This window comes from Orcinus orca, chromosome 5 (genome assembly GCF_937001465.1).
Source record: "Orcinus orca chromosome 5, mOrcOrc1.1, whole genome shotgun sequence".
In the NCBI taxonomy this organism is placed as follows: domain Eukaryota; kingdom Metazoa; phylum Chordata; class Mammalia; order Artiodactyla; family Delphinidae; genus Orcinus; species Orcinus orca.
Window position 1 is genome coordinate 61,737,684 of NC_064563.1, and position 13,668 is coordinate 61,751,351.

At 37.6% G+C, this 13,668-nt stretch overlaps 1 protein-coding gene and 1 long non-coding RNA gene across 2 annotated transcripts in view; one reads left to right on the forward strand and one right to left on the reverse strand.

Annotated features, from left to right (window-relative positions):
* The window catches only part of LOC125964394 (uncharacterized), a 33,598-nt gene that overhangs the window by 14,806 nt on the left and 5,124 nt on the right, over window positions 1-13,668 (reverse strand). The window contains exons 3-4 of the long non-coding RNA XR_007477380.1: window positions 13,483-13,656; window positions 10,535-10,654 (exon numbers count right to left, since the gene is read on the reverse strand). This is a non-coding gene — a long non-coding RNA (uncharacterized LOC125964394). The remainder of the gene's footprint in view (window positions 1-10,534; window positions 10,655-13,482; window positions 13,657-13,668) is intronic.
* On the forward strand, window positions 1,075-1,305 carry LOC117201589 (protein CEBPZOS-like). The gene has a single exon (XM_033429486.2). The coding sequence runs from the start codon at window positions 1,075-1,077 to the stop codon at window positions 1,303-1,305; it is 231 nt and encodes a 76-aa protein (XP_033285377.1).

The window sequence follows — 13,668 nt, forward strand, 5'->3', positions numbered from 1 at the left end:
AATTTCCAAAAACTCTTCCTTGACTGCTGAATATTTATTTTTAGAGCATTTTTTTCTCATTTCATAGATTCAATATCATCTTTTGCCCCTTGGATTATCTCTTTTCTTGTAAATTTTTTTAATGTTTGCTTTATTTTCTCTTTCATGTTAAATGCTTTTCCCAAATCTCTCATGGTCCTTGGGTACTGTCCATATTTAAGCGTAAGGCATGAAAAAGATAGTTGGAAGCGAAGCGTGGGCTTGTGATTAGGCTGGGACACAGGTGTTTCCCTGGGTGCCCACCTTCCCTACTGCCAATATCTGTAAGTTTTTTTCCTTGGATTAACTGGTTTCCCAAGAGAAGAACCATCACATTTCTAAGCCTGAAAATCAGTCTTCTGACAGCTGTGTGAGGGGAAGAGGCTAGAGTCTAACCATTAACTCTGCAAACTTTCCCTCAGCTCCCACTCTCAGTTAGTTGGACCCCCCTTCCCTTTGCTGTTTCTCATATTTCCAAATCCAGTCTCTGAGTCAACCTCTCTAAAGAGTAAACTTTCAATCCTAGAGGCTTGCCTTGTTCCACTCAGGCTGCTATAACAAAGATACCCTAAACTGAACTTTAAACAACAAACATTTATTTCTCATATTTCTTTTTTTTTTTTAATTAATTAATTTATTTATTTTTGGCTGCGTTGGGTCCTCGTTGATGCACACAGGCTTTCTCTAGTTGTGGCAAGTGGGGGCTACTCCTTGTTGCGGTGCGCAGGCTTCTCATTGGAGTGGCTTGTCTTTGTTGAGGAGCATGGGCTCTAGGCATGTGGGCTTCAGTAGTTGTGGCACGTGGGCTCAGTAGTTGTGGCTCGTGGGCTCTAGAGCTCAGGCTCAGTAGTTGTGGCGCACGGGCTTAGTTGCTCCACAGCATGTGGGATCTATCCCAGACCAGGGCTTGATCCCATGTCCCTTGCATTGGCAGGCGTATTCTTAACCACTGCGCCACCAAGAAAGTCCCTATTTCTCACATTTCTGGAGGCAGGGAAGTCTAAGATCAAGATGCCAGCAGACCCTTGCAAGTACACACCTCAGGATGGAGGCACTATGGATCCACTGGCAAAGAAGATCTTTAAAGGAGGTTTAGCAGCTGAACTTGTGGACATTTTTGGAGCATATATTTTGTTTAAAAAGATAAACACAAGCCAAGATTTCAGGCAAACGATGAGGAAGAAATTCCCCTTCATCTTGGAAGTTTATTACAAATCCATTGAACACTCTGGAATGTATGGAATCAGAAAGCAAGATCAAGAAAAGTGGCTGAACAGCAAAAATTAGGAATTTGACCATGATCAAGGTTTGCCCTACTTCACAGCATCAGGCAAAATTAAAATACCAAAGTTGACATGGATGCATTTTAGAATATTTAAGGTTAAATGTGAATTCTAACTAAGTCAGAGGTTTTGTTCTTTGGACTGTTAAAAAACTGATGGAAGGTTTGTTTATTATGTTATAAATGAAGTTTTGTTTACTACTCAAAATAAAGTGGTTCTCCTTAAAAAAAAAAAAAAAAAGATGCCAGCAGATTTGGTGTCTGGTGAGAGCCTACTTCCTGGTTCATAGATTATGTCTTCTCACACTGTGTCCTCACATGTTAGAAGAGACAAGGGAGGTCCCTTTGGGCACTAACTCCAAACATGAAGGCTCCACCCTCATGACCGAATCACTTCCCCAAGCCCCCACCTCCTCATAATATCATATTGGGGGTTTGGATTTTAACATATGAATTTTGGGGGGACACAAATGTTCAGTTCATAACAAGGCCTTAACTGCTTTCTTATGTAGACTTTCATGTTCATATAGACTTTCTCATATTTTCAGTCCCACTCATACCCATACCTGTTGTGTATATTTTGAGCCTTTCCAGGATACTGCTGTGAAAATTGGCTTGCTCCTTGGAATTACCCTGTTATAAGCAGTTAGATTTGAGAAAATGAAAAACAGCCCTGCTGGCAATCAGACAGTGATATTCCTCCAGAACATAAACTATGTTTCCAAGGGACATGAAGAAGGTCACATAAACAGCATTTCTATACAATGCGATACCACAGCTGCAAAAATGACTAACAATCTTTTCTTCTAAGTGATTGCTGCATTGTTACCAATGACATCCCTGGTCTGGCTTTTTTCTTTCAGTTTCCTGAAAAAAGATTTCTGAGATATCCAATTGCTGAAAGGCCCCCATTTCTTAACCATATCCCATCCAAAGGTGGCACCTCTCTTCCCTAATCCCTCTTTAGAATCATGCAGCAAAAACCCTACCCTGTAAGAATTCCTTCCCAATTCTCCCTTCCTGAGATGCCTCCAAGATTCCTCTGGGGTGTGTTCTCCCTTGCTGCAGAAAACTAAACAAACATAACTTTAACTCCAGGTGTGTTCCTGATGATCTCTGGTGGGTGAACATTGACAGAATTCAGCTTTCTGTGGTCTGCTAAATTAGTTAAGTCTTGTGTATCTAATCTCCAGGTTCTAAATATTGCTGAGCTCTCTCTCTGAGGCGGCCATAAGTTGGATCCCCCTTTTCCGCTGTGAGCCAACATTCTAGTGCCTAAAATTGTTTAAATTAGATTTCTATCAGTTGCAGCAAGTTCCTGAGAGTGTTAGTGGCAGAAAATCCTCAAACGAATAAATCTGAGATAGCATCTCCCACCCTACGCATATAAGCCATGACACTGAGTCCTGAGCATATAAGTGTATCTCCAGACCAAGTCCTTCTACAAAGCATTAGATCTGCCTACCAAACTCCATCTGTATTGTCAAATTCAGCAATATCAAAACCTAATTCATCCTCCTTGCCACCACACTTGCTCCCCCCTCCTGCATTCCCTATGCCAGTTAATCTACCATTGAATCAGACACTAGAAACTCATTCTATATTATATTATAATATTTCCTCTTCTTCATCTCCAAACATCCTATTATCACCAGGTTCTGACAAATTTACCTCCTGAGTACTTCTTGAATTTGTCCAGTTCCTCTGTCCTTAACACTACTGTCCTGTTTCCAAGTCTTTATCATCTGCCACCTAGAATAATACAGCTTCTAACTCTTTTCTCTACCTCCTGGGAAGCAACCCTTATTCCATACAGTTGTTGCTAGAAGTCACCATTAAAATGCAAATCTGATGTTTATGCTACCACTTATCAATGGCTTCCTACTGGCTGCAGGATAAAGTCTAAGCTCCTTATCAAGACAAACAAAACCCTCCCAGATCTGGTCCCTGTCCATTTTTCTAGTCTAAAAACACATTCAACTTCAAATTTAACGCTTTATTCCAGAAATACCAAACGTGTTGTTTCTCATCTCCTTTGTACATGCATTCCCTCTGGCCAACAAACTTCTCCTTCTTTGTCACATGGCTGATTCCTACTTATCTTCCAAGAAGCCCTGCCTACCCTGCACTCCCCAGCTTAGGTAACATTTGTTTAACCCAGAAGACTACCAGGTTCTCATGGGTAAGGGCTTTCTTTTATTCTACTTTGTATTTCCCAGTGAGTAGCATAAACACAGGCACATAATATGCATCCTATAGATAATTGTTATCACTTAAAATAGGATGGTATAACTATATGATATTTTGTATAAGCCTCATGGTAACCAGAAAGGAAAGACCTGTAGTAGATACACAGAAGATTATGATAAAGGAGTCAAAGCCTACTGCCATAAATATTTATCAAATCACAATGTAAGACAGCAAGAGAGGGCTCAAGGAACAAAGGATCTACAAAAGAGTTGGAAAACAATTAACAAAATGGAAATAGTAAGTTCTTACCTATCAGTAATTACTTTCAACATAAGTGGATTAAATTCTCCAATTAAAAGACATGGAATGGGAGTTCCCTTATGGCCTAGTGGTTAGAATTCCAGGCTTTCACTGCTGTGGCCCAGGTTCAATCCCTGGTAGGGGAACTGAGATCCCGTGAGCCACAAGAGTTTCACTTTAGCTTTAAGGACACACATAGGCTAAGAGTGAAGAGATAGAAAAAGATATTCTAAACAAATGGTAACCAAAAAAAAGCAGGGACAGACTTTAGATAAAATAGGCTGTAAGCTAAAAATGGTCAAAAGAGACAAAAATGGTTATTATATAAAGATAAAAGGGTCAATTCATCAAGGAGATACAGCGATATTAAATATTTATGCACCCAACATCAGAGCACTTAAATGTATAAAACAAATGCTAACTGAACTAAAATAGAAATAAACAGCAATACAGTAATAGTTGGGGACTTTAATACCTAACTCTCAGCAGTGGATAATCCTGACAGAGAATCAATAAAGAAACAGCAGGTTTGAACAACACTGTAGAGGAAATATATACAGATACAGAACTTTCCATACAACAGCAGAATACACATTCTTCCCAAGTGCACATGGAACATTTTCTAGGATAAGATCATATTAACATAACATAAGCCACAAAACAAGTATCAACAAATTCAAGATAGAAATTATATCAAGTTTCTTTTCCAACCATAATGGTATGAAACTAGAAATCAATAACACAAGGAAATCTGAAAAATTCACAAATACATGGAAATTAAACACATTCCTGAACAACCAATGGATTAAAGAAGAAATCAAATGAGAAATTTAAAAAAATCATGAGACAAAATAGAAACACAATGTATCAAAACTTATCGGATGCAACAAAAGCAGTTCTAAGAGGAAAGTTTATAGCTATTAATGCCTACCTTAAGAACAAAAGAAAGATCTCAAATGAACAACTGAACAGTACACCTCATGGAACAAGAAAAAGAAGAGAACAAACTAAGCCTAAATTTAGCAGAAGGAAATAATAAACATTAGAGCAGAAATAAATGAAATAGAGAATAGGAAAGCAATGGAAAAGATGAACAAAACTAACAGCTGATTCTTTGAAAAGATTAACAAAATTGACAAACCTTTAACTAGACTACATACTAACAATGAACTACCTGAAAAAAATAAAGAAAGAAAACAATCCCATTTACAATAGCATCAAAAATAATAAACTACTTAGGAATAAATTTAACCAACTTGAAAGATCTGTACACTGAAAACGCTAAGGCATTGATTAAAGGAATTGAAGAAGACACAAATAAATGGAAAGATACTCCATGTTCATGGATCAGAAGAATTAATACTGTTAAATGTCTATTCTGCCCAAAGCCATATAGATTCGATGCAATCCCTATCAAAATTCCAATGGCTTTTTTTTTTTACAGAAATAGAAAAAAAAATCCTAAAATTTGTATGGAACCACAAAAGAATAGCCAAAGCAATCTTCAGAGAGAAGAACAAAGCTGGAGGCATTATACTTCCTTATTTCAAAGTATATTACAAAGCTATAGTAATCAAAACAGTATGGTACCAGCATAAAAACAGACACATAGTTTCCTAATCTGTAGTATGAGGAAAGCAAAATCACCTATGGACTTGCTCTGAATACTAAATAAAGATTTTTTAGTACCTAGCATAAACAAACAAAAAACAGACACACAGACCAATGGAACATAATTGAGAGCCCAGAAATAAACCAATGCATTTACAGCCAACCTATGTTTGACCAGGTAGTGAAGAATACCCACTAGGGAAGAGATAGTCTCTTCATTAAATGGTGTTGGGAAAACTGGATATTTACATTCAAAAGAATGAAACTGGACCCCTATCTTACAACAGTTGGACAAACTTCCTCAAAATGGATTGAAATTTAAATGTAAGGCCTGAAGTCATTAAAGCCCTAGAAGAAAACAGGGAAAGCTCCTTGATATTGATCTTGGCAATGATTTTTTTAGCTCTGACACCAAAAGCACAATCAAGAAAAGCTTAAATAAACAAGTGGGACTACATCAAACTAAAAAGCTTCTGTGCAGCAAAAGAAATGATAAACAAAGTGAAAAGGCAATCTATGGAATGGGAGAAAATATGTGCAAACCATCTATCTAAAAAGGGGTTAATATCCAAAATATATAAGGAACTCCTACATCTCATGGCAAGAAACAAATAATCTAATTTTAAATGGGCAAAGGACCTGAATAGGTATTTTTCCAAATAAGATACACAGATGGCTAACAGGTACATGAAAACGTGCTCAACATCACTAATCACTAGGGAAATGTAAATCAAAACTACAATGAGATATCACCTCACATCCGTTAGAATGGTTATTATCAAAAAGATAAGAGATAACAAGTGCTGGCCAGGATGTGGAGAAAAGTTGGCGGGAATGTAAATTGCTACAACCATTCTGGATAACAGTATGGAGGGTCCTCAAAAAAATTAAAAATAAAACTACCATATGATCCAGTAATTCTACTTCTAGGTATATATCCAAAAGAAGTAAAATCACTATCTCGAAGATATCTGCACCTCTATGTTTACTGCAGCATTATTTGCAATAGTCAAGACATGGAAACAACTTAAATGTCCATCCATGGATAAATGGATAAAGAAATTGTGATAAATATAAATATATATATATATTTATATTTGTGATATATAAATATGCATATTTTCAGTCATTAAAAAAGAAAGAAATCCTGCAATTTGCAATAACATGGATGAATTTTGAGTGTGTTATGCTAAATGAAATTAAGTCAGAGAAATACAAATACTGTATGATCTCACTTATACATGGAATCTAAAAAAAAAATGAACTCACAGAAACAGAGAATAGATTGATGGTTTCCAGGAGCCAGTGGGGAACTGGTAAGGGAAATGGGTGAAGGTGGTCAAAGGGTACAAACTACCATTTATAAGATGAATAAATCTGGGGATCTAATGTACAGCATGGTGACTACAGTTAACAATATGTGTTAACTAACCTTATTGTGGTAATCATTTTGTGATATATGTGTATGTCAAATCACCACATTGTACACCTCAAGCTTACACAATGTTATATGTCAATTATATCTCAATAAAGCTGAAATAAATAAATAAATAAAAGCTTTTTAAAGTGGATCAAGAGCTTTGGCAGAAAACAAAAATAATTTTGAAATTACACTCTCCATAGAAATTTGGTAAGAAATGTTGCTCACTATAAAAAATGTTAGTAAAAGCTTACAAAGAAATCAAATAGATATCAATTTTGGCTATTTTACTTTTTCTTTCATTTTCAACCTACCTATGCCATTGAATTTGAAGTTTCTTGTAAGCAGCTATCATTGGGTCAAATATTTTTTAATCAACACTGCCAATCTCCATCTTTTAATGATGTATTTAGACCACTTACATTTAAAGTAAGTATTGATAAGTTAGGGCTTAAGTAAGTCATTTTGTTATTTGTTTTCTCTGTTTGTTTCCTCTGTTTATCATTCCTATGCTTCTCTTTTCTTACCTTCCTTGGATTTTTGGACACTTAGGATTCCATTTTTATTTATTTGAAGTGTTTTTTAGTACATTGCATTGTATAGTTTTCCTAGTATTTGCTCTACTTATTAGAATACACATATGTAATTTACCATAGCCTACTGGTATGAATGTTTTACCACTTCAAGGGAAATGTAGAAGTCTAACTTTACCCCCTCCACTTTTTAAGCACAATAATCTCATGCATTTCCTCTATATACAATGAGCACATTATATAATGTTATAATTTTTGCTTCAACAATCAAATATGAATTAAGAAACCCATATTGGGCTTCCCTGGTGGCGCAGTGGTTGAGAGTCTGCCTGCCGATGCAAGGGACACGGGTTCGTGCCCCGGTCCAGGAAGATCCCACATGCCGCGGAGCGGCTGGGCCCGTGAGCCATGGCTGCTGAGCCTGTGCGTCCGGAGCCTGTGCTCCACAACGGGGAGAGGCCACAACAGTGAGAGGCCCGCGTACAGCAAAAAAAAAAAAAAAAAGAAACTCATATTTAAGAAACCAGGGAAGGAGGGCTTACCTGGTGGCGCAGTGGTTGGGAATCCACCTGCCAATGCAGGGGACACGGGTTCGAGCCCTGGTCTGGGAGGATCCCATATGCCGCGCAGCAACTAAGCCCGTGTGCCACAACTACTGAAGCCTGCGCGCCTAGAGCCCATGCTCTGCAACAAGGGAAGCCACCGCAATGAGAGACCCGCGCACCGCAACGAAGACTAGTCCCCGCTGGCCGCAACTAGAGAAAACCCGTGTGCAGCAACGAAGAACCAATGAAGCCAAAAATAAATAAAATAAATAAATTTATATTAAAAAAACTCAGGAAAAGGCTAAAACATACACACAAAGCTTGTGCATACGTGACTTCATATTTGCGCTGGTGTATTTTAAGCATAAATTTCTAGAAGTGGGATTTATCAATTGAATGGTAAATTTACCTGTAATTTTGCTAATATTGTCAAAATCTTCCTCAGAGGTTATACCATTTTGCATTCATGAAATCGCTGGTTTCCCTGCAACTTCTCCAAGAGTTTGTTGCCAAATTTTGGGATTTATGCCAATCAGATAGTTAGAAATGATAGCTCAGGGCTGCGTGGCATGTGGAAGCTTAGTTCCCTGACCAAGGATCGAACATGCACCCCTTGCAGTGGAAGCATGGAGTCTTAACCACTGGAGCGCCAGGGAAGTCCCAGGGTAGTTTTAATTTGTATTTATAATAATAAGAATTAATTTATTTTTTTCATATGTTTAAGGGCCACTTCTATTTCTTTCTCTGTGAACTGTTTTGTCTCCATTTTTAAAAAGAAGCTTTCCTCATATTCCCTCACAACTACCTCTGCCTACATCTCATTGGCTAGACCTGTGTCTTAATACCACCTCTATCTTCAAGGGAGGCTGGAAAACACAGTTTTTAAGTTGGACATTTCAGTCTCAAGTAAGGATTTTGTTCATAAGGAAGAATGTAAGATATATGGAGATAGAGAACTGGAAGTCTCAGTCTCAATGATTTTGATTTTAACCTTTAATTTTCAGAGGTCCTTACAGAAATAAAAATGAAACAGCCAAAGAAGCAAGAAGTGTTATAAGCTTGGAAAATGTGACTGAATTATTTAGTTGTACTCAATAATGTTTTGTTTCTCCTCAGAAAATGAGACCTCTGAATCTGTTTAATATTAACAGAGCCAAATAAATTATCAAAAATGAGTAATTTCTCTCCCCCACCCCAGAAGCCTGGCTATTTTGTTTTGTACTTCTGCCTTCTTTTTGTAAGCTAGCAAAGACTAAGAGAAGCAAAATTCCTTAAAGTGCAAATTTTTAGAGTTCTGTTTGTAATAAAATTTAAAACATTGAAAGTAAAAAAATGTAAATTCATCTTTCACAATCAATGACATGAAAAAAGTGGGAAGGGGGTTTTTCCAGCTTAATTGCAACTAAAGAAACATAACAAGTAGGTTTGACTATAGACCTTGCTTGGATCTTGTTTTTAAACAAACCAACTGAAAAAAGGACATGTGTAAGACAGAGAAATTTGTGTCTTTGATGATATTAAGGAATTAATGTTCTTTTTGTTAGGTGTGAAAATTATGTGTGTTTATGTAAGAAAATATCCATATTTTATAGAGAATTGTGTAAGAGTGAAATGACCTGGAGTTTTCTCAAAATGCTTGAAAAAGAGAAAAAAGACAAAAAGGAAGGAGGGAGGGAAGGCGGTAGAGCAAAAGGAAAAAAACAAAAGTCAAGTATGGTTTGGTAATTATTGAAAATGGGTATATGAGGGTACATTTATTATTCTCTCTATTCTTATATACATTTGGAAAGTTTATAAAAGTCATGAAAATATCCAAAATGCACGCAGGTTAAAAATGAAAACAATAAATTTAGTGAGATTATTGTCCAAGTAAACTACCCTTTGAATATGCCGAACCTCATCATTTTTATGAGTAAATCAATGATAAATAATCCATTTAAAAATTCTTAAAGGGATTTTACACCTGTGAAGGGCAATAAAATCATGACCTACATTCTTTTTGATGTTCCTCCTCAAATCTTTTTTCTTTTCTTAATGGCTTCAAAGTACCTGAAAATCTTGTAGCTTTTTAAGGGTAACTAAGCTAAGCTTGTTATTTTGTTGTGTTGTTTTGTTTTGTTCTGATATTTATTTATTCATTTATTTGGCTGCATTGGGCCTTCATTGCAGCATACGGTATCTTTGGTTGAAGCAAGCGGGATCTTTTAGTTGCGGCATGTGGGATCTAGTTCCCTAACCACAGATCGAACCCATGCCCCCTGCACTGGGAGCTCAGAGTCTTAACCCACCGGACAACCAGGGAAGTCCCAAGCTAAGCCTGTTCTGATGTTACCCTTCCCCTTAAGACTCCATATCAATTTTCCTATTTCAAAACAGATTTAATATTTCAAAACATATTTGGGGGGAAAACTGAATATGAGAGGAATGCCTACGAAGTAAATCTTTGTCATTAAACATACTTTGAACACACAAAACGGACTAAACGTTGTACAAATATTTACACTGTGGCAAGGATTTCATGCATCCTTTCATTTTGTGCTTCACTCATACAGTAAATATTAGGTGGTCACTCTGTCAGCACTGTGCTAGGTAAGCTTTGGGGATTAGCAGTCAGCAAGACAGACTGATTTCTTACCTTCTCAAAGCAGACGGTCTACTTGGGACACCCCAAGAGTTCCCATCCACTGCCTCCAGGAGGTGGTGTTTCACTGTGATTAGTGATCATCATAAATAATTATGTCTTTCCGGTTTTTGACTGCCAACAGGAAAAGCAATGCTACTCAGTTTAGACTAGTCAAAGTTCAGAACAGATAAACTCTAGATTTTCCTGATCATCAAAAGCAGCTCCCATTGTTACCATTTACTAAGGGGCACCACTTGGTGTAAGACATGAGAACTGCTACATGAAAATACTCCAAGAAAATTACAGTTCTAAGAGATTTACATAGATTTTCAGTGTGGCCTGATAAGGCTGCTATACAAGTAACTAAAAACATATTTTTGTATTGTCCCCTCCATAGTGGCTACCACAGTTATCTTGCAACTAGTAAGCTTTAATAAATGCTCGTTAAATGAATAAATAATTGAATTTAAAATCCAAAGACACACTAATGGAATATAGATTTTAATAGACTCTGTTCTTTAGCCTCACACCCTGGATGAAGGAATGTATAAATTTAGCCTTTGTCTCAGTCAATGATGGAAGTGATTTTTTTTTAATCATAGTGGGTTTTTTCTTTTAATGTTTCATTTATTTATTTATTTATTTTATTTTGGCTGCCCCGAGTGGCATGTGAGATGGTTCCCCCAACCTGGTCCTCCGCAGGTGAAAGCACCGAATCTTAACCACTAGGCCACCAGGGAACTCCCAGAACGTGATTCTTCAATAACAAACAATCCCCAAAGCTTATCAGTTTAACACAACAAAAGTGTTTCTTGCTCATGTCATGTCTGCTTTGTGTCCTGATAGCTCTCCAGACAGAGGAAGGGAGGGCTAGAGAAGCAAGCACCGGAATGAATTGCCTCCACCTAAGAGTGACACAGAGCACTTCTACTGACATTTCAATGACCAAAGCCAGTCATGTGGCTCTACCCAACTTTAAACAGGACAAGGAGTAAAATCACCTGTATGGCTGAGAGTAGAGAGCACCAGAAATTCGATACTGTTGAACAGTAGTAATGCCTACCACAGACCTAACCAGTTAATGAGTTTTCTTCCTAGGGATATCAAACATATGTATTTACTTCCTAGGGATATCAAAGATATGTATTTACTTCCTAGGGATATCAAATATACCTATTTACTTCCTAGGGATATCAAATATACCTATTTACTTCCTAGGGATATCAAAGATATGTATTTACTTCCTAGGGATATCAAATATACCTATTTACTTCCTAGGGATATCAAATATACCTATTTACTTCCTAGGGATATCAAATATACCTATTTACTTCTTTTCATCATCTATTAACCTCAGTTTCCCTTGACATGGTTTAGCCTTCAGATCCTCATAGGTATGAGTGTCTGAGTTCAAATTTATCAAATGGATACAACACTTGACCTTCCTTCCCAGATGCTATAAATAAAGTCAATACTCTAGAAAATGAAAAGTACCACACAAACACTGTAGAAGGTATAATTAATATTCTAATAAAGAAGTCTAGTCTGATTTTATGTATCCATTCATTGATTCATTCAGTTTAAGAAACAATAAAGACTAATAGCAATTGAAAATTGAGCACTGAGTGAAAAATTTTTATAGCCAAGAAGAGAACTTGACCTAGTACAGAGTCTAGGTAGACTCCCAGAGATGAGGTTCAGAGAAGAAGAAATGGAGTAAGACTTTTAAAGCCAAAAGACTATCTCTGTCCTATTTTAAGGAAGCAAAGTGAGTGGACTGACTGGCTGGCTAGATCTGGGCTTACTGGTTTTGAAAGCACTGGGCTGGCTGCTTGGAAGACCTCTGCCGTGTAGGTGGCTCAGAATTACGGAGTACAGTTTTCTCTGTTGGGAATGTGAGGTCCCTGATGCAAGACTATGGCATGCCATTGCCTCATGAGTCAGGACTATGGCGCCCAGTTAGGTATACACTAGTGTCATCAGGCTAGGTAACCTGGATAGAGTTTATCAATTCATTCAACAAGCTGAATCCCTAGACTCTTTACCTGCCCCATCCTCCTTAGACCAAGCTAGGCACCTGTCATGAGCTCCCATACACTCTTTACTTACCTTATATATGTTTAGTCATTACATTCCAATGCTGTTTCATTGCCTATCTTCTCTACTATTAGGACCAGCATGGCAGGAACGTGTCCATCTTGCTCATACTGTATCCCTAGTACCTAATACAGTGCTGGACATAAGATAGATATGCAATGACTATTTTATTCAGGCTCTATGCCTGTGCTAAGCAGGGAGATGGAACATACTGGAATATAATAAAACTAGAATTCAAAGTCTGTGGACGGACAATATGATAAACAGGGGTGGAGCCAAATTTTGTGAGAACAGAAGCTTATGCCAACTGAGGGCACCAATTTAAGAAAAATAACAAAATTATAAATGCAAAATTAAGTACCTCATCCTAGAAGATGTTCATGCACTTGCGGGGACTTGAAGCTTAAAGCTTTGTTATCTCCACAGTAAATGCATCTTTGATGATAAGTGGACTGAAGCACCAAATGCTATAAAATCTCTGAAGAGTGATCAGAGATCTCTGCTAGGGAAAGTCAAAGACTTCACAGAAGAGATAAACTGTGACCTTGATCTTACGGACAGAAGCAAAGGAAAGGAATTGCAGGTGGAAGAAACACACCAAAACACACAGATGAGAAAGAACTGGAGCCTATCTGTGGAATAGTGAGAAGCACTGTAGTATTTACCCAATGTCAGGTTGGGTGGGGAAAGCCTTAGGCTAGTGGTTCTCAAAGTGTGATCCTGGGAGCAGCATCAGCATCACCTGATGCTTAACAAGCCAATGAAGAAATAACATACTCCAAACCAAAGACAGATTAATTACACTACCGTTCCAGGCTGACGGGAGGTGTAAGAAATAAAGCCCAAATTTAGTTGAGGTGTACCTTTTCTATAAGTTGGTTTTCAGTAGAGTTGTCTTAGTCAACAGAGAGCTGATGTCCAGCTGCCAGCGCAAATCAAAAGTTCCTCGCTGCCAGGGCACAACGCTAGTGGAATGAAGGCGCCGGCGCTGGCGGGCAAAATGATCTCCTTCCCAGGACCGCTGCATGGTTTCACCACTGCTGGCAAAG